Source organism: Moschus berezovskii, chromosome 21 (assembly GCF_049115385.1).
Source record: "Moschus berezovskii isolate FMDL1 chromosome 21, NW_MosBer_1.0, whole genome shotgun sequence".
NCBI lineage: Eukaryota > Metazoa > Chordata > Mammalia > Artiodactyla > Moschidae > Moschus > Moschus berezovskii.
The window spans coordinates 40,758,742-40,784,928 of record NC_142480.1 but is presented as its reverse complement, the minus strand read 5'-3'; the positions used below and the strand labels follow the sequence as shown (position 1 = coordinate 40,784,928).

The 26,187-nt window shown below is 45.7% G+C and overlaps 2 protein-coding genes across 2 annotated transcripts in view; one reads left to right on the top strand and one right to left on the bottom strand.

Moving 5' to 3' along the window:
- Window positions 1-735: 735 nt before the first annotated feature.
- The window catches only part of LOC129550068 (histone-lysine N-methyltransferase PRDM9-like), a 29,673-nt gene continuing 4,221 nt past the window's right edge, over window positions 736-26,187 (bottom strand). Inside the window, 10 exon segments of the mRNA XM_088829713.1 lie at window positions 736-855; window positions 857-1,007; window positions 1,009-1,513; window positions 3,475-3,665; window positions 4,701-4,768; window positions 5,180-5,322; window positions 5,325-5,447; window positions 5,776-5,877; window positions 6,989-7,145; window positions 18,036-18,085. Of these exon segments, the coding sequence (XP_088685839.1) occupies window positions 736-855; window positions 857-1,007; window positions 1,009-1,513; window positions 3,475-3,665; window positions 4,701-4,768; window positions 5,180-5,322; window positions 5,325-5,447; window positions 5,776-5,877; window positions 6,989-7,145; window positions 18,036-18,085 (1,610 nt within the window).
- On the top strand, window positions 23,660-25,171 carry LOC129550390 (E3 ubiquitin-protein ligase makorin-1). The gene has a single exon (XM_055417996.2). It carries the CDS (start codon window positions 23,892-23,894, stop codon window positions 25,140-25,142), a length of 1,251 nt encoding a protein of 416 aa, XP_055273971.1. The 5' UTR covers window positions 23,660-23,891; the 3' UTR covers window positions 25,143-25,171.

Sequence of the window (26,187 nt, the reverse complement as noted above, 5' to 3'; positions counted from 1 at the left end):
CCTTTACCTTTGCGGCTGCAAGGAATCAGAGGAAACCAGAGGGCAACCAGAGAGGCCAAAGGAGGGTGGAGGTCTGTTAGGAGGAAAGACCATACTTCCCAGGGGACCAGGGAAGTCCCTTCCCTGGTGAGTCTGTCTCAAACCCTAGATACCTCTCGCTGGACCCAGGAACTGACTGTACAGTGACCTAACTGAGTTGACTCCAGAGTTATGCCTTTCCAGTGGTTCAGCTCCCACTGGACCCCACTGCTCTCAGTAATAAGAGGGGAATGAGGTACGTAGTCTGGGCTTCAGATTTGTTTGGAGACAAAATTCATTAAAACAGGAGTACAAAAAACCCATGAAGGGAATTGGCATCAATATTTCCAGAACATTTAAGAAATCATCTGCTGTTTATCTGCCTCCTCTCCTGTCATGAAAGTGGAAGGTATATTTAATCTATTCTGTGCTCATCACACACTTTCTTTAAAATATATATATATATATATTTATTTATTTGGCTGCACCGGGTCTTAATTGCAACATGTGGGATCTAGTTCCCCAATCAGGTATTGAACATGGGTGTTTGCATTGGCAGTGTGATGTCTTAGCCACTGGACCACCAGGGAAGTCTCTCATCACAGTCTTGGGGAGTATAACGGGTCATAGACCTCCTCTGAGGCTCCCTCAGAGTTGAAGTTTGTGATGGCTACAGTAATCCTCCTGGCTAAGATGTGGTTTATTGGTAATGACTTACTAAACCTCCCTGTAAACATAGGACTTCTCCCCTGTGTGTGTCTTCTGGTGTCTGATGAGATGTGACTTCTGATTGAAGCCTTGCTCACACTCCATGCAAACAAAGGGCTTCTCCCCTGTAGTGTGTCCTCTGGTGTCTGATGAGAGTTGACTTCTCACTGAAGCTTCGCCCACACTCCCTGCAAACATAGGGCTTCTCCCCTGCGTGTGTCTTCTGGTGCTTGATGAGATGTGACTTCTGACTGAAGCTTTGCCCACACTCCCTGCAAACAGAGCTTTTCCCCAGTGTGTATCCTCTGGTGTGTGATGAGACTTGACCTGTCCTGGGAGCCTTGCCCACACTCTCCATGCTTAACTCTTATAATTCTTAAGACTCCTGCCCCCATGCATAATTTGCCTGTGTCCGCTGTATTCACTTTCTGGCCTGTGCTGGGCTCTTCCATCATTCTCTCACATACCCAGGAATCCCACATTTGTCCTTTGGGTGAGTAGGAAGAGGCCTTTGAAACCCTCCTCAGCCTTATGCTTTTCAGCAAAGGTTGGGGCCTTTCCTTGACCTCTCGATCCTCAGGTTTGTCACTCCAGCTGTGTGGATCAGAATATTGCTGCTGATGATTTTGATTGCCTGGGCAGAAATCCTTTGGTTGGAGGTGGTCTTTTGCAGATGTTCTCAGGAGGGTCTGAGAGGGGTGATTGCATTTGACATGTTGGCTGAGGAATTTCTGACTGGAGAAGGCCAGGGAGCAGGAGGCACGTGGGTGGATTTTGGGCTTTGGTTCTGCTGAAAGAGGAAGCTTTTGGTCAGGTATCTGGTTTATCATGGTAAGACCTGCCCCACTAATCATCTTAGTGCTGACAGTGCAAGATCTGTTTCCCACTGTGTGTGCATTTACAGTCCACTTTTCCATTCCATTCTTATTCTCTGCATCTTCTACAGAAATCCAGGAAGCCTGTGTCAAGGACCTTTTCTACATATTTCCCGACTAGGGACCTTCCAGTAGCATCAGAGGCAGTGTCTCTCCTGATAGAGGTGGATCTGCAGGGACCTTTCCCTATGTATAAGTATCTGAAAATTCATGTCACAGTGGTCACAGGTATTTTATCCTACTGAGAGATAAGACTCTTGCTGACTTTGGTGGAATCATCCTTAGCGGCTCCCTGTGAGGGGAAGAGGTCTATTAAGTTAGGGGTGCCTGGCCTAGAGCTCTCTGAATATGGGAGGCGGTACAGGGGGTAATGCTCTAGCATGTGCAAGTAAAGCTGAATTTGAGGGTCCTCATTCAAAGAGTAGCCTTTGTGTCTGGGTCTCTGCGTGAAGTGGAATTCAGACTGGATGAGACTGAGTGGCCCAAGTCCCATGGACTAGAGGTCTCTGGTTCCTGCTGCCCCTATTGGTTCATGAATTGCTTCTCTCTCAGTATTCCATAAATCATAAAATGAAGATGTGTTGTTTCTCAAGCCTCACGAGTATTCATACCTCATTTATTTCTTTCAGTCTAGTTCATTTAAAATGCACTAGGAAGTCCTGTTTAAAAATACATCTCCATCCAGACTCTTCACACCCTGCTGCTGCTGCTGCTAAGTCGCTTCAGTTGTGTCCAACTCTGTGCGACCCCACAGACGGCAGCCCACTAGGCTCCCCTGTCCCTGGGATTCTCCAGGCAAGAACACTGGAGTGGGTTGCCATTTCCTTCTCCAATGCATGAAAGTGAAAAGTGCAAGTGAAGACTCTCAGTCGTGTCCGACTCTTAGCGACCCCATGGACTGCAGCCTACCAAGCTCCTCCGTCCATGGGATTTTCCAGGCAAGAGTACTGGAATGGGTTGCCATTCTTCACACCCTGACTCCCATGCATCTTTAGCCAGCCCACTGTAGCCTCTCATCTGGCGATGAACTGACCTCTGAAGGGATTCCCCACTGCTGTCTCTTCCCAAAAATGAACCAAAGCATCGTCTTAAAACAGAGAACATGCCACTTGCAGCTGAAAGCTGCATGGTTGTTCGTGTCACCCTGGAAGATTCCTGGTGCCTGCAAATGGACATGGGCCTTGAGGCTTCCATGTTCCATCCATCCTCCTTCGTGTCCCTGTGTTTCCTCCTACAACCACTGGAATGGCCTCTCTTCCCAGCCCTGGGGCTGTCGCACTGGCTGCTCCCCTGCCTTGAAGCCTTTCCCACAGGTGTTACCTCTGGAGAGACCCTGCCCCACCATCCTCCGCCACACCCCACCCTCTGCTCACACTGATCCGAGGCCCTTTTCCTGGACTGGTTTTCCTCATAGCAACCAGCAGCCTGTCTGGTATTAAGCATATCTTACCTCAGAAGGTGGTTCTGTCTATTTCAGGGCATGGAGCCCAGTCTGGCACAGAGTATGAACTCACATGACAATGAACTGAAACAGTGACTGAATGCAAATCAGTGTACACATGTCACTTAGAAACGTGGAGGAAATAAAGAAACAGCTAAGGTGAGAGAGCTGGTAGGTGCTAGAAAAATTGCTTTTTGCCTCTAAGCCTTTCAGCAGAATGGGATGTCATATATTTTTTTGCATGAAATATTAAAAATTAGAACAGAAAATTTTAATATAATTTTTTCCTAGAAGTCATATGAAATGAATCAATTTCTGAGGCATTTTAATTGAGACTTGACTGACTTTATGCTTGATTGTACTCTGCTTCAGAGCCAGACCAGGGACGCTCCCTCGGATGGGGTGGGGTGCTTGAAGAGCAGTAGCGCTCACCTCTGCTGGCTGTGAGCTCACTCTTCCACCTGCTGCCACACTTGATCCTGAGCTTTTGGGTGTACTTGTCCCTGTGCCAGACCAGCAGCTCACAGCCTGGCCTGACCACCTGGCAGGTTCGGTAGAAGATCTGCCTGTGATTCAGGAAGGCTACCAGGTTCTGCTCCTTGTCCTGGGCACAGTTCACATACCTGGGGTTGAGGCTGGGAAAGAGAAAGAAACCACAAGTGATGAGTCCCCTCCATCTGTCAGACCTTATCCAAGCTCCTGACCTTCAGTCTCTGAGGCCACCACAGCCCCCACCACCCCTCCTGGGGACTTTCTGTTCATACTTTTGACCACACCATGTGAATTCCTATCTCCAGATCCTATTTCTGGTCCTATTCCTGGCTGGAATGCTTTTATCTCCTTACATAATTAGCCATTTTCCAGAGCCCAGTTCCACATTTGTCTCCACCTGGACTGACCACCTGGACTGACTGGTGACCTCTAGCTCCTCTAAACTCAAAATTCTCTTTCATTCCACAGAACTTGGTACTTCTAGGCTAGCATGCACTCCTTAGCACTCACCACAGCCTGCCTTCTCTTCTGAGGCCTTTCTCCAGTCTCCCCACATGTATACAGGGTCCCATTCACTTGCTGACCCCTTCCTGTGGAAACTTGAGAGTACTCTGACTTAGCTCGAGACACAGAACAGTAATATTCACTTTCTGCCTCTCCTGATGAAAGGCCCTCAGAGAGAGGTCCTGTCCCCCATTCCTTCCCAGGCCTCAGGGTCCACTTGTCACTGGAGCTTAGCCTGGGGAGGTTGCTGCCCTCATGGGCTTAAGGTCCCTCATGTTAGGTTATCCTGGCACTGTACAGTTCTTCAAAAGTAGAAAAATTAAAGTTACATATTCCTAAAATCAATCGGTTAATTTCTATCTGAAGTATGTCCTCCAAAAGGACATGGGTTGTGTGATCTGCTTCAGTAATGAACTCTACTGTCTAAAGACTCCTGCAGTTGTTTTCAAGTACCTCAGTTTTGTTGAGCATAGAGACATATTTTGAGGGCATATACTACATTTTTATTTCTTTCATTCTATTGTATTTTGAAATGAAAGAACATAGTATGGTGGAAAAAGAGGGAAGATGTGAAAGCTATTGAAGGAGGCTGGTTGAGAAGGAAAGGCATGTGGGCTTGAGGGAGGAGTGACCTTTATAACTTGCAGACTTACTGCACTCACCTCATCCAGTTGGCCCAAGACGTGTCCTTTCCATCCACATACTCATAGCAGTTTCTCCCTTTGGTGATCTAAATGTCAGAGAAAGGGTTAAAAACTTTCTTCTCTTTTTCTTTTTTGGTGGGAGGTAACAGAAGGATTATTTCCTTCTGCTATCATCAGTGCTTTTCAGCCTGCATGAATTCAGTTGCCAGTTGTGACCACGTGGTAAGTTCCTTAATCATCACCTCCATGTCTGAGTCTGTTGGTGCACTCAGGGCAAGGACTCCACATGGGAGAAACCACTTCTGTGTGCCTGTACCACTGTGCTCCCACCTCTCCTCTGATCTTTAGATAGAAGTCCCGTGTTCATGCACAGTGCAAACAGTACACAGGGCTGACCATGTTATCCTCATCCACGTCCTCACATCTTGATATGCAGTCCCCTGCCACATGCACCAGTGATTGGAGGTCAGAGGACAGGGGATGAGGGGTGTTCTCACCAGCCGGGAGTATCCACTGTTGGCAGCCTCTTCATCGTCTGTGATCTGGCCCTCGTAGGAGCCAAAGTGCAGGCCCAGCGGCAGATCAGACACCTCGTTCCATGCTCCAAGCCCAGCCTCAGGGATGCCTGATGGTCTGATACTAACCCAGGGAGCAGACTGAGGGCTGAGCAATTGGCATGCTCCTTCTCCACTGCACAGTCCTTTACAAAGGTCGGGAGCCCATGAATAGCACAGCTGTCGATGAAGTTCTGACACTTCTCACAATCTGGAGGTGAGAGCAATGGGGATGAGGGGAGGTATAGTGATGTTGCTGGTCATAAAAAACTTCAGAATGAACCGGGGCGCTCACAGCATTTGGTCTTGATCTTGTACCCCAAGTCATAGAGGAAAGGGATGATTGGGGGACCAGATGGTGAGGTTATATTATTGTGCCAACGTCTCATAACCCCTTCTCTGTGAATGGGCCCATGGGGTCACTCACAGAGGTAGTCGTCACCCCGGGGCTCGCTGACCTCTTACATGGCTCGCTGTTTCTCGTATACTGTACATCTTCACTTCAATCTCCTTTCGAATGGGCCCATGGGGTCACTCACAGAGGTAGTCATCATCCTGGGGCTCACTGACCTCTTGGTACACATGGCTCGTTCTTTCTCTTAGGCTGTACATCTTCACTTCAGTCTCCTTTCTTCTGAGTTCTGAGTTGGAGAAGAGAAGCTGAGCAAGGCTGGTGGGGCCTGGAGAGTTAGATCCTGTTTGATCAGGAACTGTGATATCGCCCACCTGTCCATCTATATACTTTGTTAAAAATTTTTTTACATTCACTTAAAAAATTTTATTTATGTATTTTTATTTGTTGATGTTACATTATTTATTTATTGGCCACACTGCATGGCCTGTGGGATCTTAGTTCTCTGACCCTGAATGGAACCCAGCCTCCTACAGTGGAAGCACGGAGTCTTAACCACCAGGAAAGTCCCTTCTCTATACTTTGTTTTTTCTCCCTTTAACTACTTGTTCAGAGAGACTGAGGCTGCTGCTGCTGCTGCTAAGTCACTTCAGTCGTGTCCGACTCTGTGTGACCCCATAGACGGAAGCCCACCAGGCTCCCCCGTCCCTGGGATTCTCCAGGCAAGAACACTGGAGTGGGTTGCCATTTCCTTCTCCAATGTGTGAAAGTGAAGTCGCTCAGTCGTGTCCGACCCTTAGCGACCCCAGGGACTGCAGCCTACCAGGCTCCTCCATCCATGGGATTTTCTAGTCAAGAATACTGGAGTGGCGTGCCATTGCCTTCTCCGGACTGAGGCTACACACTGACTAAAGATGCCCAGTTTAATGTTAGCATCCTGTACTTCCTGTTAGTAGGTTTAATTTCCCAACCTTCTTACTTAGAAAATAGTTCACAGGCACATCTACTCAGAAAACATATGTTGAGGGCACATTACAAATAAGGCATTGTGCAGAGGCCTGGGCATAAACACTAACAAAGCATGGTCCTATTATCACAGCTGGATTTATTGAACAACTTCAGTGTGTCAACACTTTTATATTTAATGCTTTCAAACACTTTATAGTGTGTTTAAAAGCAATAAGAAGATTGATAATCTTCACTTTACAGATAAGCAATCAGAACCTCAGAAAATTTGTAAGATTTTTCCTTTCCAAAGGCCACAGTGCTAACTTTAGGTCTCAGGTCAGTCCAGCTTAAACCCACACCCACCCAAAGTCTACCCTACATACCTGGGCCATAGTTATTAGCCTTTCTAGAGGAATTAGAGGAAGTGAAGTACCCAAATTATTTCCTGTTACCCACTTTTTGTCTGGGGTGCTGTTCAGAGGTACTTGCTTCTCTGGGAGGGGGCACTGGTATCTGGGCCTGCTTGGGGCCACTTGTCTTCAGCAATTTTGCTTCTCCTGGCAATTCCTTCAAACTAGATTCATTACTTACTAGTGCCCTAGACATTCCCTTCTGTGTGAGAGTCACATAGTAAAAGACAACATACATTTCTTTAGTTCTTTAGGACTTTATGAAGTGTTTTCCCAAGCATGATTTTAGTTAATACTTTGACAATCCTTGAAAATATCCAGTGTTGCGGGGGAAGGAGGAGCGGAGAGGGGGTCTGAACACTGGAGTGTAAATAAAGGACCTAAGTGGGTAGTGAATCAAAACTAGAACTCATATCTTAAGGTTCTTTCCCTTCAACTTTCTCCATAAAAGTGAGAGCAAGGCAGGGAGAATAGCTGGAGAATCAACACGGTCAGGAAAGAAGAGGGTAAGGACTCAGAGAAAACCAGGATGTGGTGTGTGGTTTCTATTAAATAGTGCCCCTTTGATGAATAAGGAAGTGTGGAAAAGTACAGAGGGGACAAAACATATCTGGAAAATGAGGTGATGAAGCAGTGAGATTGGGAAGAGAAAAGACTATTGGCAGAAACATATATAGACAATAAAGAAAATAAGCTGAAAGTTGCAGGTTGCCATGTCTTAGAGACAATGTTTGGAATTAAAGTAGCTGGTCCCATCAACTCTGCTTGAATAAGGTTGTACAACTAGCTGGTTTTCTTCAGTTTCCTGGTCCATAAATTGGTTTACATGCTAATTCTTAATGTTATAGTGGACATGAAATTTAATAACATTCAACAAAATGTTCTGTGAGCTATTTGATACAGTGTGAATGTGAGAGTCCATCCCTGCTATCAGTTTACCCCGTCAGCTGTCTCTGTATTTGAAGTCCTGCTCACAGATACTATCTTCAGCATTCCTTGATCTTCTTCCTCCTAGATGAATGTTTAAATGTGGAGTCACTCATCCAGAAAACATTCAGGGGGCCCTCAGGGGCTTTTAGCTGGGCCTGAACTTCTAAGAATTAACAGATATGGACTAGGCTCTCAAAGCTCATGACGCAGGGGCAGGCTAAACAAATGATTCTGTTAGGTAGTTAGAAAAGGAAAAAGGAGTCCAGAATGGTGGTGGCTGAAAGACAAGGAAGGGAAAAGCCTGCGAAAACAGAACAAAGGAAGGTCCGAGAACCAGAGTGAGGACCTCAGGGAGAACAAACAGCACTCCTGGCTAGCCCAGTTTACATAGGGCAAACCCAAGGGGAGGAAAAAACATATAAAAAGAGGAGCCAAAGGGCCGGGGGTCTCTCTCCCCCACGCGCTTGTTCTCTCTCTCTTCTCTTTGCGTCTTTGGGTCGGCATGCCCTTATGCCTTGAGGATGTATTTTCCTATTATTTTCTAAATAAAACTTAGCTGTAACACAGAGTTGTAACACCGATCTGTCCAAGAGCTATAACACTATCTGTTCGAGACCCGAGAGCTATAACAGTCTGTCTGAGAGCTGTGACATGCTGAGGGCCTTAACATCCATCACTTCAAATTTTTGTCAAGATGAGACAAAACCAAGTCTCCTCGATAATCTCTTAACACTCCCCTGACATCTATGGGATTCCCTGGTGGCTCAGAGGTTAAAGCATCTGCCTCCAATGCGGGAGACCTGGGTTCGATCCCTGGGTGGGAAGATCCCCTGGAGAAGGAAATGGTAACCCACTCCAGTATTCTTGCCTGGAGAACCCCATGGACGGAGAAGCCTGGTAGGCTACAGTCCACGGGGTCGCAAAGAGTCGGACACGACTGAGCGACTGAACGGAACGGACATCTATGGTGCTGTGACTTGGGTTTGACCTGGCTGAAACAACCTCAGCGGGGTTCCGCACCAGGAGAAGGCCAAGCACAGCAGGAGCCCAACTTGGCGAAAGCTCCTGAAGAAGTAGAAGCGGAATGCAAAGAAAACCCAGCACAGGGGAAGTGACAAGAGGCCCATCGTGCTGGAAACCAGGACAGCGAAAGACAAACCCAGCAGAAAGCTCACGCTACTCAGTCTCAGATTCCAGAAGACCTCCAGTTAAGGTAGGAGGTCCTCACTCCTATGGCTGGAGGGACATATGCCTAACAAAATTTTAATTCCTTTACAGTCTCTTGTTTCTTGTTTCCTCAAACCCCCTGCGAACAGGTGGGTGGCAGTGAGCACAACTGAGGGACTCTGGAGAGGCTGCTCTTCGGTATGTCCCAAAGGCACTACCTGCTGAGCCCCAGTAGCTGTTACCCAAGCCGGTGGGGGTTCTTCTGTCTTTAATCTTTTTTGTGCCAAGGATCAAGCCAATGAAAGCTGTGAGCACAGGTCAGCTATTTGGCAGATTTTCCTGCAGGCTATGAAGGGGATTCCTTGGGACGTTTTTCCCACTGCATTTTCCTCATGTCCTTTAGCTCTCTCTCCCGGGACTCGGAGCCTGGCCAAAACCCAGGATGCCTGGCTGCAGGACCTAATCAAGCTCAGGCTCTGATGTCTCATTGCAAAAATTCAGTGAGAGACAAAGTGATAGGTAAGAGGTGGATTTGTTAGGCTTCAGAGAGAAGCACACTCTGCAGGGTGTGGGCTATTGCAAAGGGCTCTGGACATGGAATGGGGCCTAGCTAGGTTTTGCCAGCTGAGTGAATTAATATGCTAATGAGTGGGAGGATCATCCCAGCCATTGGGGGACCACCCACTCCTTTGTCTTTTGACAGTGCCTTACAGCTGTTCTGCCACCTCTGGGTGTGTCATTTAGTTTACAGATTGGGGATTAAGGTTTACTTTGACTTCTCATCTTGGACCCAGTTGATTTTATGCCCTTGTGCTATGTCATTCTTTCAAAGGTTGTGCCCTGCACCCTTCCCTTCTGTTTCATGCTTTTTTCCTGAGTCCCATCCAGGCCCACAATGTTGCCTCTACAATCTTCTGGAGGGACAACTAGAAAATAACTAGCCCTTGGGAGGGAAATACTGTATAACATCCAATCCTTCTAGATATTCAGCCCTTCATTTCCATGTTTCCTACAACATGTGCAACATCAGCATCTCTCAGTGAACCTGCTAGGGTGAGTGACGGGCACACAATGCCTGTTAGAAGTTCATCAGTTGGCATCCCTTCAAAGGCAATTGGGCTTCCAGGGATAATGTTTGCCACTTTGGGAGTTAGCCTTGCAGGCTGTTTGGGCCCAAACCCTTACCACCCTTCTCCTAAAGTTATAAACATACCCCCAGATCAAATCTCCACTCCACTTTTATTGAACATCTGATCTGTTGCCTCTTAACAAATTTGTTCTTAATCCAATTACTAACTCCTACAATCAAGACCCTGCCCCCTTTTTGCTTTACCCAGTCTATTATTAAAACACCTTAATGCCCCTAACAGGGCCAGAAAACCCACTCCTTTGTCATTACTTCTGTTATTACATAAAGTGGGTCTATGACAACAATGCTTACCAGGGGAGACACCCTTACCTGCTTTTATGGAGGACTAGGGGAAGAAATCAATGACTTAAATCCCTTAGAGTAATAAGAGGATAAGGCTTATGACTGTTCATTGTTTCCCAGTCTCAGGGCATAGGCTTGGATTGCTTTACATCATATCTATTCCCATCTGAACAAAATGAGTTAAAATTACAACCCCTTAATCCTACCCAGTGGTCATGTATGGATGTGAGAGTTGGACTGTGAAGAAAGCTGATCCCCAAAGAATTGATGCTTTTGTACTGTGGTGCTGGAGAAGACTCTTGAGAGTCCCTTGGACAGCAAGGAGATCCAACCAGTCCATCCTAAAGGAGATCAATCCTGGGTGTTCATTGGAAGGACTGACGCTAAAGCTGAAACTGCAATACTTTGGCCACCTCATGCGACGAGTTGACTCACTGGAAAAGACTCTGATGCTGGGAAGTGTTGGGGGTGACAGGAGAGGGGGACGACAGAGAATGAGATGGCTGGATGGCATCACCGACTCGATGGACATAAGTGAATTCCGGGAGTTGGTGATGGACAGGGAGGCCTGGCGTGCTGTGATTCATGGGGTCGCAAAGAGTCGGACGCGACTGAGCGACTGAACTGAACTGAACTGAAACCTACCCAGCACTGGTCATACTGGAGAACTTGGGGATGCCCAACTCCAGTCCAGGGGTCCCAGGAGGTCAACCTGCCTCTACCTGCCTAGGGATCTGGTCCTTGAAAGGTTGTCATGCCTCAACCTACTTGGGGATCTGCCAGTCCAGGGGTCCCAGGAGGTTGTCATGCCTTGATCTTCCCAGGACCCCAATTCTTCGGAGGTCAACATGCCTCTACCTGCCCAGGGATTCGATCTCCAGGAGACTGTCATGCCTCAGCCTGCCTGGGGATCTGCACCCTGACCCAGGGACTTCTGGCTCTCAGGTTGCAACAGTACTGGGTAAGATAAGTGTCAGAAAGACTCACCCCTAAGGAAGTCCACCCATGGAAATAGAAAGAAGCCTATTACTTGTGGGACTGTGCCCAGTCTTAGCAATAACTCAGGAGCCCAACAAGATCCCATTGCCTTTCTGGTAAGACTAAAAGAGGCCCTCCAAAAGTTTACCAATCTGGACTTAGACTCTTATGAGGGACAGGTGATTTTAAAGGACAAATTCCTGTCCCAATGTGCATCAGATATCAGAATAAAATTACAACAGCTACAGCAGCAGGACCCTGCTTCCTCTTTAGATGAGATGGTTCAGACAGCCAGCAATACCTTTTATAACAGAACAGGAGAAGTAGGCCAAGGCCCAGGAGAAGGAGAGAAGGAAAGACAAGGCATGCCCAGATGCTGGCCACCCTCCAGGGAAGCCTTGTGGCAAACCCCGAGTCCTTAAAGGACAAGGCATGAGGCGAATGCCTAATCTGTAGACAGGTGGGGCACTGGGCCAAAGAGTGTCCAAACCATTACAAGTCTCCTAAAATGGCTTTCTACAAATGCCATCAATTGGGACATTGGGTGGCACTCTGCCCTTGGGACCCAAGAGCCTCAAGGTCAAGCGCCAAGCCTTCCCTCACGATGGTTCAGCAGGACTGAAGCTGCCCACTCCAGCCAGTCCACCTGTCACAGATAACCATCACAGGGCTAGAGCCAAGGGTGCAACTGGATGTGGCAGGTAGGTCAGAGAATTTCTTGGTTGACAATGGGGACTACTACTCTGTCTTGATCTCCTACTCCAGAGCCTTCTCCTCCCAAACCTGTACCATTTTGGGTGCTACAGGAGAAACAACTACTAAAAGATTCACCCGAGCACTTCTTTGATGCTGGGATGGACAAATATTTCCCCACCAATTTCTGGTGGTCCCTGAGTGCCCCACTCCCTTATTGGGAAGAGATACACTCACTAAACTGGGGACCACCCTTGTCATGGGAAGCTTTTCAGCCCCTAGAGACCTACAGCTTCTGGTTACTACTGAAGAACCCATTACTGGTTCTACTGGTTACTACTGAAGAACCTTCTCCAATAGAGAGGGACCAAAAACTATGGGAGGACAAAATTAACCCCCAGGTGTGGGGCGAGGGGACTCCTGGACGATCCCACCAAGCTGAACCGGTCATCATTGTCCTCTGAGATCCCACTTTGTTTCCCAACCAGAAACAATATCCCCTCAGAAGAGAGACTCGGGAGGGACTACAGCCTTTAATAAATAAATTCCTTGCTTGTGGGCTATTGGTACCCACCAATCCGCCATGTAACACCCCAGTCCTCTCAGTAAAGAAAAAGGACAGAACCTGGTGAATGGTTCAAGATCTCCGGATCATAAATGAAGCTGTAGTCCCCCTCCATCCCACAGTATCCAGTCCCTATGTAATCTTGGGAGAAATCCCACCCAGTGCCAAGAGGTTTACAGTCTTGGATCTCAAAGATGCATTATTTTTGCATACCACTGACTAAAGAATCCCAGTATCTTTTTGCCTTCGAGTGGGAGGCCCCAGGAGAAAAACACCAACAGATGACTTGGACAGTATTACCTCAGGGGTTCAGAGATAACTCCCATCTGTTTGGACAGGCCCTTGGCGGGATCTCCTAGATCTGGACCTGGGACCTAATGGGAAAATATTACAATATGTAGATGACCTACTAATCTGCTCTCCAGATGAGAAAATTGCCCAACAACATGCAATCCAGGTTCCTAACTTTTTGGCAGAGAGAGGATATAAAGTCTCCCGTGCTAAGACACAGATGGTTGAGACAAAGGTCACTTACCTGGGAGTTCAGATTACACACGGGTCCAGGAGGCTGTCCTCTGATCAGGTACAAGGAATCCTCCAGTTGCCCTCCACCACAACTTGAGAACAATTGCAATCTTTCCTGGGGCTAACTGGGTATTGTAGAATCTGGATACTCAACTATGGTCTAATTGCCCAGCTTAAAGGGACAGGATGATTCAATCCCACTGATATAGGGAACTCCTCAAAAGAAGGCAGGGCTATACTAAAACAAGCCTTAACTCAGGCACCTGCCTTGAGGTTGCCAGACCCAGAAAAAGCATTCCAACTTTATGTTCATGAAAGAGAGGGAATAGCCTTGGGAGTGTTAACTCTAAGGTTGGGATCTGAGCCCCAGCCAGTAGCTTACTCATCCAAGAGGCTCGATCCAACCACACAAGGCTGGCCCTCCTGCCTTCGAAATCTTGCAGCTATTGCAATCCTGATACAAGATGCTTTAAAACTCTCTTTTGGGGGCAAACTATTTTTACCAGCCACCAAGTGAAACAACTCCTAAACAGGAGAGGCCATTATGGATGTCTGATCAAAGGATCCTCAGATATCAAGTAGTGCTGATGGAAAATCCAGGCCTCACTATATCCCCTTGTGAGGTTCTTAACCCAGCCACCCTCCTGCCTACCCCCGAGGGCTCTCTCCCCTTTCACTCTTGCCTAGAAACCTTAGACCACTGGACAAAACCCCGAGAGTTTTGTCTGACCAACCCTGAGGAAATGTGGTACACTGATGGAAGCAGCTTTGTCTTGGATGGAAAAAGAAGAGCCGGATGAAGCAGCTTTGTCTTGGATGGAAAAAGAACAGCTGGATATGCAGTAGTCTCCAATTTTGAGATCATAGAGGCTAAGCCTCTGCCACCAGATACTTCAGCCCAATCAGCTGAGCTCATAGCCCTGACTCGAGCTTTAGAGCTGGGAAAAGGAAAAAGAGTAGCCATTTACACTGACTCCAAGTATCCCTTTCTGGGGCTACATGCACATGCTGCTATTTGGAAAGAAAGGGGCCACTTGACCACCGGAGGGTCCCCAATCAGATATGGTGATCAAATTCTTAGACTCTTGGAGGCAGTCCATCTGCCCACTGCGGTTTCAGTCTCCCGCTGTAAAGGACACCAAAAAGGGAGCACAGAAGTGGCACGAGGGAACCAAGCAGCTGATCAGGCAGCTAAGAGAGCAGCATTACAGAACAATGACTTAATAGAGGTTGCCACCTTAGTTTCACAGACTAATTTGCCAGAAACTCCTTCATATACTGAAGGTGAGACTCTTAAAGCTAAGAGTGAGGACTTTCAAAAAGATCATATGGGCTGGTTGCAAAAGGAAGGACTCCTTTTTCTGCCTGGAAACCTCCAAGGGAAGTTGGTTAACTCTTACATGCCACCACTCATTTAAGGGAAAAGGCCCTCCAAAGATTACTAGAAAGGTCCTTCAGAGGAACAGGCTTCCAAACAACTATAAGGCAAGTGGTCTTCTCTTGTCCCACTTGCCAGTTAAACAACCCCCAAGGAGCTCAAAGACCCCAGCTGGCCCAGCCCATCCAATGACGTGGGGCCTACCCAGCAGAGGACTGGCAGATGGACTTCACTCAGATGCCAGTTTCTCAAGGGTATAAATACCTATTAGTCATGATAGATATATTCACAGGATGGATTGAAGGCTTTCCTACCTGGACTGAGAAGGCTGAGGAGGTGGTAAAAAAAAATGCTCTATGAAATCATTCTGCGATTTGATCTGCCCAGGTCATTACAAAGTGACAGTGGGACATCATTTACTTCTAAGGTCACCCAAGCGGTCTCTAAAGCATTGGGCATTACTTACAATCTCCATTGTGCCTGGAGGCCCCAGTCTTCAGGAAAAGTAGAAAGAGCCAACCAATTCTTAAAATCGGTGATAAAAAAGATAACCCAGGAGACCTCCCTGGGATGGAAGCTATTTATTTACCAATAGCTCTCCTCCACACCCATATTGCCACTAAGGAACAGGTTGGTCTTAGTCCTTATGAGATGCTATGTGGGAGACCTTTTGTTTATGTCAATGACCTCTTCCTAGATCCAGAGGCTCAGACCCCCCAGTCTTATACCATGGCCATTGGGCAATTCCAACAGGATATATGCTTGTGGGGTGTGAACCAAGACCCAAAAGATTCTAAGGAGTCACTGCTATATGCTTCAAGGACTCAAATCCTAATTAAGGTCTGGAAAGATGGGTCCCCAAAGGCTCAACTCCAGCCCACATGGAAGGGCCCCTACCCTGTAATACTTTCTACCCCCACAGCAGTGAAGGTACCAAGACATGACTCCTGGATTCACTACTCATGAGTCAAGCTGTGGAAGAAAACAGAAGAGGACACTCAATACACCTGTGAGCCCCTGGGAGATCTCAGATACCTATTCAGAACTATAAATGAGTGCCATTCTAATGAACACCCCCGAAATCTAGCTTCTGGGGATAGGATTTCTCAGGACAACTCTAAAGAGCCAACACAGCTTGCTATGGGTTGTACTCCAAAACAGACAGGAGATAGATCTTCTGATCCCTGAAGAAGAAGGGACTTGACCCATCCTGGCAATGGGAATGTGGAATTGGCTAATGCCCCTACTAGTCCTTGTTATACCATATTGATGCTGATTATGATTGTTCCATGTGATGTCAACTGTCTAACCTGTTTTGTCTCTGCCCAGGTCAATAAGCTACAACATGCAGTGCCAGTTCAACAAAGATACGTGAAACTACAACTGACCATGGAAAATATCACTCACCCTTAGATGGACACCGCTATAAGGACTCTGAGGCCTGAGACTAGCAAGAGAGGGAGGCCCAATACCCCTCGCTGTCCCAGTTCAGCAGGAAGTAGCCAGAAAGACCTCAACGCCCCTATTCCCAAAGAATTGGGCCTCCCATCTCTTGAGGGGGTAATGTTAGGTAGGTAGAATAAGGAAAAGGAGTCCAGAATGGTGGTGGCTAAAAGACAAGGAAGGGAAAAGCCCATGAAAACAGAACAAAGGAAGATCCAAGGACTGGAGTGAGGACCTCGGGTAGAACAAACAGTACTCCTGGCTAGCCCAATTTACATAGGGCAGGCCCAGGGAGAGGAAGAAAACATATAAAAAGAGGAGCCAAAGGCCCGGGGGTTTTTCTCTCCCCCACACTCTCATTCTTTCTCTCTCCTCTTCGCGTTTTTGGGTCGGCATGGCCTCATGCCTCGTGGATGTATTTTCCTGTTATTTTCTAAATAAAACTGAGCTGTAACACTGATCTGTCCAAGAGCTATAACACAGTCTGTTCGAGATCCGAGAGCTATAACATGGTCTGTCTGAGAGCTGTGACAAGCTGAGGGCTTTAATGTCTGTCGCTTCAAATTTTTTGTTGAGACAGAACCGAGGAGACTACACTCCCCTGACAATTCCCATGTATAAGAGTTGCCTAATCAGAGCTCAGAGGAAGGAGCTGTTATGTCCTCCTACAAGAATGAGCATTTGAAATCAGTTCCAGGTGATAAGTTTCTACTTCTACCTATGTGAAGTCCCTTCAGTTATTTTCTTACATGTTGTTTTTCAGTCATAAAATCTGAGGCTTGTCAGAGTTGGGAGTTGATTCCTCTTTCTTACTGGAGTAGGAGGCTTTGAGGTTGGAGATCCTATCTCCTCCTTCATCTTGGACAATTTGCTCTATAAATTTCGCTATGTTTCTGTAAGTTTCCCTTAGTGGGATATCTTAGTATATACCTCACTTTAGTACAGCACAAAAGAACTGAGGTTGAAGCCATCCCTCAAATGAATGATATAAAGATGTATGAATAAGACAGAGTAAATCTTATAGATTTATGGAAGTTTTAAGCAGCTTGTAAGGGGTTTAGAGAAAGTGCTTTGGATTAGATTGCATACACTACCAGTGATACTGTGATCTCAGGCATATAATCAAACATTTCTTTACCACAATTTCTTGATGTATAAATGGTAATAGTTATAGTACCTACCAATAAGCACTGTAGGATTGTTGTAAGGTTTCAGTTCAGTTCAGTCGCTCAGTCGTGTCCAACTCTCCGCGACCCCGTGAATCACAGCACACCAGGCCTCCCTGTCCATCATCAACTCCCGGAGTTCACTCAAACTCATGTCCACAGAGTCGGTGATACCATCCAGCCATCTCATTCTCGGTTGTCCCCTTCTCCTCCCACCCCCAACCTTTCCGAGCATCAGAGAGTCTTTTCCATTGAGTCAACTCGTCGCATGAGGTGGCCAAAGTATTGCAGTTTCAGCTTTAGCATCAGTCCTTCCAAAGAACACCCAGGATTGATCTCCTCTAGAATGGACTGGTTGGATCTCCTTGCAGTCCAAGGGACTCTCAAGAGTCTTCTCCAACACCACAGTTCAAAAGCAACAATTCTTTGGCGATCAGCTTTCTTCACAGTCCAACTCTCACATCCATACATGACCACGGGAAAAACCATAGCCTTGACTAGACGGACCTTTGTTGGCAAAGTAATGTCTCTGCTTTTTAATATACTATCAAGGTTGGTTGTAAGGTTTAAGTAAGTTTATTCAGTTAAAATGCTTAAAGTTTGAAATACTGTGAAAATAATGTAACAAGAGACAGCCAATTATTCTTGCTATTCTTACTAACTATAAAAATGGTGATGATATCAGACATTTTGCTAAAGACACAGCACAGGAAGGCAGCAGTCTCTAGGATCTCTGTATATTCTCCTATTCTTACCTGTGATTGGATCCATGAGGAGGATTTTCTTGTCAACAGGATTTGGGAAATACTCACCTTCTGGTGTTTACTATGCTTCATTCTGAAGATCATCCAAGATGGTTTACCTAAAAAATGATGAGAAGCAGTGTTTTGGTTGGTAAATGTTTCCAAACTCTGGGCATTCTAATTAAGAACACAGAATTCTGAGCCAGAGAGTGACAAGGACAAGGATTACCAAAGGAGGAATAGTAAGTGATTTCTGTACCATCAACTACTATGCTTCGATTAGGAGCATCACATAATTTTTCTTAAAAAAAAAAAAAGACAAAATTTCATCTGTGCTTCATCTGATGTTCAGAAAGTATTTAATAAATTTACTAGCTTGTCATGACAAAAATACTCAACAAAGTAGGAATAGAAGGAAGTGACTACAATATAATAAAAGTCATATCTGAAGAGTCTACCTCTAACATCATATTCATCAGTGAAAAGCTGGAAACTTCTTAGATCAATAAAAAAGGCAAGGATGCCCATACTCAACACTTCTGTTCAACATAATATTAGCAACACTAGCCAGGGCATTAGATTAGAAAAGGAAATGAAATGCTTCCAATTTGGAAAGAAAGAAATAAAATTACATCTGGTCACAGAGGACATGACTTTATGTGTAGAAAAATCTTTAAAATTCCACAAAAAAACTTGCACAGAAAGTTGCAGGGTACAAAATCAACATTCAAATATCTTTCCATGCATATTTGAATGGAAAATTCATTGTTCACTGACCATTCCAAAATAGAAAATAAGCAAACAGTCCTATTTTTTTAAAAATTTTTTAAAGCTATAGTCAAGAGCTAAGTTTAAATTTAAAAAAAAATTATTTTTATTTATTTATTTGTGCCAGATCTTCATTGTAACATGTGGGGTCTTTAGTTGTGGCATGTGGGATCTAGTTCCGTGACCAGGGATTGAACCCAGGTGCTCTGCATTGGGAGTGTGGAGTTTTAACCACTGGACCACCAGGGAAGTCCCAACAATCTTATTTATAATAGCATCAAAAAGATGAAATAATTAGGAGTAAACTTGGAAGGAAAGTTATGACCAACCTAGATAGCATATTAAAAATCAGAGACATTACTTTGCCAACAAAGGTCCGTCTAGTCAAGGCTATGGTTTTTCCAGTGGTCATGTATGGATGTGAGAGTTGGACTGTGAAGAAAGCTGAGCGCTGAAGAATTGATGCTTTTGAACTGCGGTGTTGGAGAAGACTCGAGAATCCCTTGGACTGCAAGGAGATCCAACCAGTCCATTCTAAAGGAGATCAGTCTGGGGTGTTCATTGAAGGACTGATGCCAAAGCTGAAACTCTAATACTTTGGCCACCTCATGCAACGAGTTGACTCACTGGAAAACACTCTGATGCTGGGGGGGATTGGGGGCAGGAGGAGAAGGGGACAACAGAGAATGAGATGGCTGGATGGCATCACCGACTCTGTGGACATGAGTTTGAGTGAACTCCGGGAGTTGGTGATGGACAGGGAGGCCTGGTGTGCTGTGATTCATGGGGTCGCAAAGAGTTGGACACGACTGAGTGACTGAACTGAACTGAACTGAAACTTAAGGAGATGAAAGGCTTACACATTGAAAACTACAAAGTATTGCTGAAAGAAATCTGACACAAGTAAATAGAAAGGCATCCCATGTCTATGGATTTGGAGACTTAATATTATTAAGCTGTTCATACTATCCAAAGAAATTTAAAGATTCAATGCAATTCCTATAAAAATCCCAATGGATTTTTTTTTCAGATATAGAAAAATCCATCCTACAGTTAATATGGAATCTCAGAGGACCCCCAGAAAACCAGAACAATCTTAGAAAGAACAGCAAAACTGGAGGCTGCTGATTTCAGAACATATTACAAAGGTTCAGTAATCAGAAGAGTGTAGTAGTGGCATAAAGTGGGTGCTAAGTTGCTCAGTTGTGTCCAACTCTTTGTGACCTTTTGGACGGTAGCCCATCAGGCTTCTTTGTCCATGGTATTTTTCAGACAGGAATACTGGAGTGGGTTGCCATTTCCTTCTCCAGAGGATCATCCTAACTCACGGATTGAACCTGTGTCTCCTGCTTTGAAGGTGAATTCTCCACCTGCTGAGCCATCGGGGAAGCCCACTGGCATAAAGACAGACTTATCAATCAGTAGAATGGAAGAGATAGCTAGAAGTAAACAGAAATAAACTCTTGGATACATGATCTAATGATCTTCATCGAAGGTGTCAAGACAATGAGGAAAGCTAATCCCTGTAATGAATGGCACTGGGAAACAAAATATCCACCTGCAAATAATGAAGCTCTTACATTATGTAGAAAAATCAACTCAAAAACCTAAGACTTGAAATGATAAGACTCTTAGAAGAAAACAAGGGTGAAACGTCATGAATTTAATCGGTAATGATTTCTTAAATATGATACCAAGTGCACATTTATTAATAACAAAGTAAAATTAAGACAGATGGAACTCATTAAACTTAAAACATCTGTGCAGCAAAGGATACAATGAACAGAGTGAAAAGGATGGTAGAAAATATTTGTAAAATACGTATCTGATAAGGGGTTAATAAGCACATACCTCTATCAAGGCTGCCTATAAGCCAGGAAGAGAACTTGATTAACCATAATGGCACCCTGGTATGAAACTGCCATGCTCCAGAATTGTAAGGGAACTAATTTTTGCAGTATAAGCCACGTGGTCTGTTTTCTTATGGCAGCCTGAGCTGATTAACACAGTGGGAGAAGGAATTAAATAGACATTTCTCCAAAGAAGATACACAAATAGCCAACAAACATATGAAAAGATGCTCACTAAAACAAGAGATCTCTTCAAGAAAATTAGAGATATCAAGGGAACATTTCATGCAAAGATGAGCTCGATAAAGAACAGAAATGGTATGGACCTAACAGAAGCAGAAGATATTAAGAAGAGGTGGCAAGAATACACAGAAGAACTGTACAAAAAAGATCTTCACGACCAAGATAATCACGATGGTGTGATCACTCACCTGGAGCCAGACATCTTGGAATGTGAAGACAAGTGGGCCTTAGAGAGCATCACTACAAACAAAGCTAGTGGAGGTGATGGAATTCCAATTGAGCTATTTGAAATCCTGAAAGATGATGCTGTGAAAGTGCTGCACTCAATATGCTAGCAAATTTGGAAAACTCAGCAGTGGCCACAGGACTGGAAAAGGTCAGTCTTCATTCCAATCCCAAAGAAAGGCAATGCCAAAGAATGCTCAAACTACCGCACAATTGCACTCATCTCACACGCTAGTAAAGTCATGCTCAAACTTCTCCAAGCCAGGCTTCAGCAATATGTGAACCATGAACTTCCAGATGTTCAAGCAGGTTTTAGAAAAGGCAGAGGAACAAGAGACCAAATTGTCAACATCTGCTGGATCATGGAGAAAGCAAGAGAGTTCCAGAAAACCATCTATTTCTGCTTCATTGACTATGCCAAAGCCTTTGACTGTGTGGATCACAATAAACTGTGGAAAATTCTGAAAGAGATGGGAATCCCAGACCACCTGACCTGCCTCTTGACAAACCTGTATGCAGGTCAGGAAGCAACAGTTAGAACTGTACTTGGAACAACAGACTGGTTCCAAATAGGAAAAGGAGTACGTCAAGGTTGTATATTGTCACCCTGCTTATTTAACTTATATGCAGAGTACATCATGAGGAACGCTGGGCTGGAAGAAGCACAAGCTGGAATCAAGATTGCCAGGAGAAATATCAATAACCTCAGATATGCAGATGACACCACCCTTATGGCAGAAAGTGAAGAGGAACTCAAAAGCCTCTTGATGAAAGTGAAAGAGGTGAGTGAAAAGGTTGGCTTGAAGCTCAAGATTCAGAAATCAAAAATCATGGCATCTGGTCCCATCGCTTCATGGGAAATAGATGGGGAAACAATGTCAAACTTTATTTTTTGGGCCTCCAAAATCACTGCAGATGGTGATTACAGCCATGAAATTAAAAGATGCTTACTCCTTGGAAGGAAAATTGTGACCAACCTAGATAGAATATTAAAAAACAGAGACATTACTTTGCCAACCAAGGTCCGTGTAGTCAAGGCTATGGTTTTTCCAGTGGTCATGTATGGATGTGAGAGTTGGACTGTGAAGAAAGCTGATCACCGAAGAATTGATGCTTTTGAACTGTGGTGCTGGAGAAGACTCTTGAGAGTTCCTTGGACTGCAAGGAGATCCAACCAGTCCATTCTAAGGGAGATCAATCCTGGGTGTTCATTGGAAGGACTAATGCTAAAGCTGAAACTCCAATACTTTGGCCACCTCATGCGACGAGTTGTCTCACTGGAAAAGACTCTGATGCTGTGAGAATTGGGGGCGGGAGAAGACGGGGACGACAGAGAATGAGATGGCTGGATGGCATCACCGACTCGATGGACATGAGTTTGAGTGAACTCCGGGATTTGGTGATGGACAGGGAGGCCTGGCGTGCTGTGATTCATGGGGTCGCAGAGAGTCGGACACGACTAAGCAACTGAACTGAACTGAGGGAAATACGGAATAAAAGCACAATGGATATTATCTCATATATTTTGTGATGGCCAGTATGAAAAGAAAAATAGCAAGTTTGGTAAGGATATGGAGAAACGTACACACTAATACACTTATCATTGGAAATGTAAAATGTTGCAACCTTTATAGAAAACAGTATGGAGTTTCCTCTGAATATTAGAACTGCTATATTACCTAGCAATCCAACTCCTGAGTATATATTTATAAAATATTGAAAATGAGATCTTGAATAAATATATGCACATCTATGGTAATTGCAGCATTATTCACAATTGGCAAGATGGGGAAGCAACCTCACAGTTCACTGGTGGATAAACATACAGATTATATATAAAATATATACATATTATACCCACATCACAATATGGAATATTTTTCAGCCTTAAGAATTAAATTCTGTCATATGCCACATCAGGGATGGGCCTTGAGAACATTATGCTAAGTGAAGGGAACCAATCAAAAAAGACAAATATTCCTTGATTTCACTTGGGTATCTAAATTAATCAAATTCATGGAAAGAGAAAATAGAATGGTGGTTGCTAAAGGCCTATGAGGAGGAAGAAATGGAGAGTTGTTGCTCAATGGGTACAGGGTTTCAGTCATGCAAGGTGAAAAAGTTCTACAGATTTGTTGTACAGCAATGTGTATATAGTTAGCAGTAGTGCACCACACACACAAAAACTGTTCAGAGGGTAAATAAAAATTCGTAGAAGTGTAAGAAGAGAAGCGAAAAGTAAAGGAGAAAACGAAAGATATAAGCATCTGAATGCAGAGTTCCAAAGAATAGCAAGGAGAGATAACAAAGCCTTCCTCAGCGATCAATGCAAAAAATAGAGGAAAACAACAGAATAGGAAAGACAAGAGATCTCTTCAAGAAAATTAGAGATACCAAGGGAACATTTCATGCAAAGATGGGCTTGATAAAGGATAGAAATGGTAGGGACCAATCAGAAGCAGAAGATATTAAGAAGAGGTGGCAAGAATACACAGAAGGGTCGACGGGACGCCGGGGCCGAGGGGAGCAAGCGGGCGCCTCAGTGTCCTTCCCTTCCCCGCCCGTCGCCGGGCCGCCTTCTCGCCGCGGCCGGACCGGAATTATGTGATCCCGGAAGTTCCGGCGCCATTGCTGTGTGGGATAAACAGTATTGGCGGAGGCTGCAGCTCCCAGAACAAAAGCCACACCATCAGGAGCAGGAGCGGCGGCGGCCTCCCCCACCCCTATCCCCGCCGCCACCGCGCTGTCCCCGGGGCCGGGGGGCGGGGGAGGCGGCAGTGACGGCGGCGGCGGCGGCAGCGGCAGCGGCTGGACCAAGCAGGTCACCTGCAGGTATTTCATGCATGGGGTTTGTAAGGAAGGAGATAACTGTCGCTACTCACACGACCTCTCTGACAGTCCATATGGTGTAGTGTGCAAGTATTTTCAGCGAGGGTACTGTATTTATGGAGACCGCTGCAGATATGAACATAGCAAGCCACTGAAACAGGAAGAAGCAACTGCTACAGATCTAACTGCAAAGTCATCCCTTGCTGCTTCCTCGAGTCTCTCATCAGTTGGACCGACTGTTGATATGAATATGGGCGAAGCTGAGTCAAGAAATTCAAACTTTGCAACTGTAGGAGCTGGTTCAGAAGACTGGGTGAATGCCATCGAGTTTGTTCCGGGGCAGCCCTACTGTGGCCGGACTGCCCCTTCCTCCGCTGAAGCCCCCCTGCAGGGCTCAGTGACCAAGGAGGACGTGGAGAAGGAGCAAAGTGCAGCGGAGACTAAGAAGCAGCTCTGCCCCTATGCTGCAGTGGGGGAGTGCCACTACGGAGAGAACTGCACGTATCTGCACGGAGACGCGTGTGACATGTGCGGGCTGCAGGTCCTCCATCCCGCGGATGCTGCCCAGAGGTCACAGCATATAAAATCCTGCATCGAGGCCCACGAGAAGGACATGGAGCTCTCGTTCGCGGTGCAGCGGAGCAAGGACATGGTGTGCGGCATCTGCATGGAGGTGGTCTATGAGAAAGCCGACCCCAGCGAGCGCCGCTTCGGGATCCTCTCCAACTGCAACCGCACCTACTGTCTCAAGTGTATTCGCAAGTGGAGGAGTGCTAAGCAATTTGAGAGCGAGATCATAAAGTCCTGCCCAGAATGCCGGATCACATCTAACTTTGTCATTCCAAGTGAGTACTGGGTGGAGGAGAAAGAAGAGAAGCAGAAACTCATTCAGAAATACAAGGAGGCAATGAGCAACAAGCCGTGCAGGTATTTTGATGAAGGCCGTGGGAGCTGCCCATTTGGAGGGAACTGTTTTTACAAGCATGCGTACCCTGACGGCCGTAGAGAGGAGCCACAGAGACAGAAAGTGGGAACACCAAGCGGACGCAGGGCCCAACGAAGGAACCACTTATGGGAGCTCATTGAGGAACGAGAGAATGGCAACCCTTTTGACGACGAAGAGGAGGTTGTCACCTTTGAGCTGGGTGAGATGTTGCTTATGCTTTTGGCTGCAGGTGGGGACGACGACCTGACAGACTCTGAAGATGAGTGGGACTTGTTTCACGATGAGCTGGAAGATTTTTATGACTTGGATCTATAGCAGCTCGGCGGGGCGCGCGAACTGGTCTGCCCAGCCTCAGGCGGCAGCGGGCCTCGGAGGTGGCAGCCGTGCCCAGGCTGCTCTCCTAGGTAGGGCTCTCAACTCCAGGTGCTGTCGTAATCATTTTTACCCAGGGCCTGTCTTCTCAACCCCTCACCTTTCCCCAAGGAGTATGTTGTTTGTTTGAAAAGTTACAAAAATAAATCTGAAAGTTAGTTTTTTTGTAACATGAAAAAAAAAGAAAAGAATACACAGAAGAACTGTACAAAAAAGATCTTCATGACCAAGGTAATCACGATGGTGTGATCACTGACCTAGAGCCAGACATCTTGGAATGTGAAGTCAAGTGGGCCTTAGAAAGCATCACTACGAATAAAACTAGTGAAGGTGATGGAATTCCAGTTGAGCTATTTCAAATCCTGAAGGATGGTGCTGTGAAAGTGCTGCAGTCAATATGCTAGCAAATTTGGAAAACTCAGCAGTGGCCACAGGACTGGAAAAGGTCAGTCTTCATTCCAATCCCAAAGAAAGGCAATGCCAAAGAATGCTCAAACTACCACACAATTGTGCTTGTCTCACATGCTAGTAAAGTCATGCTTAAAATGCTCCAAGCCAGGCTTCAGCAATACGTGAACCGTGAACTTCCAGATGTTCAAGCAGGTTTTAGAAAAGGCAGAGGAACCAGAGATCAAATTGCCAACATGCACTGCATCATCAAAAAAGCAAGAGAGTTCTAGAATAGCATCTGCTTCATTGACTATGCCAAAGCCTTTGACTGTGTGGATCACAATAAATTGTGGAAAATTCTGAAAGAGATGGGAATACCAGACCACCTGACCTGCCTCCTGAGAAACCTGTATGCAGGTCAGTAACTTGATAGACATGAGTTTGAGTGAACTCCGGGAATTGGTAATGGACAAGGAGGCCTGGCGTGCTGTGATTCATGGGGTCGCAAAGAGTCGGACACAACTGAGCGACTGAACTGAACTGAACTGAACTGAAAGCAACAGTTAGAACTGGACATGAAACAACAGACTGGTTCCAA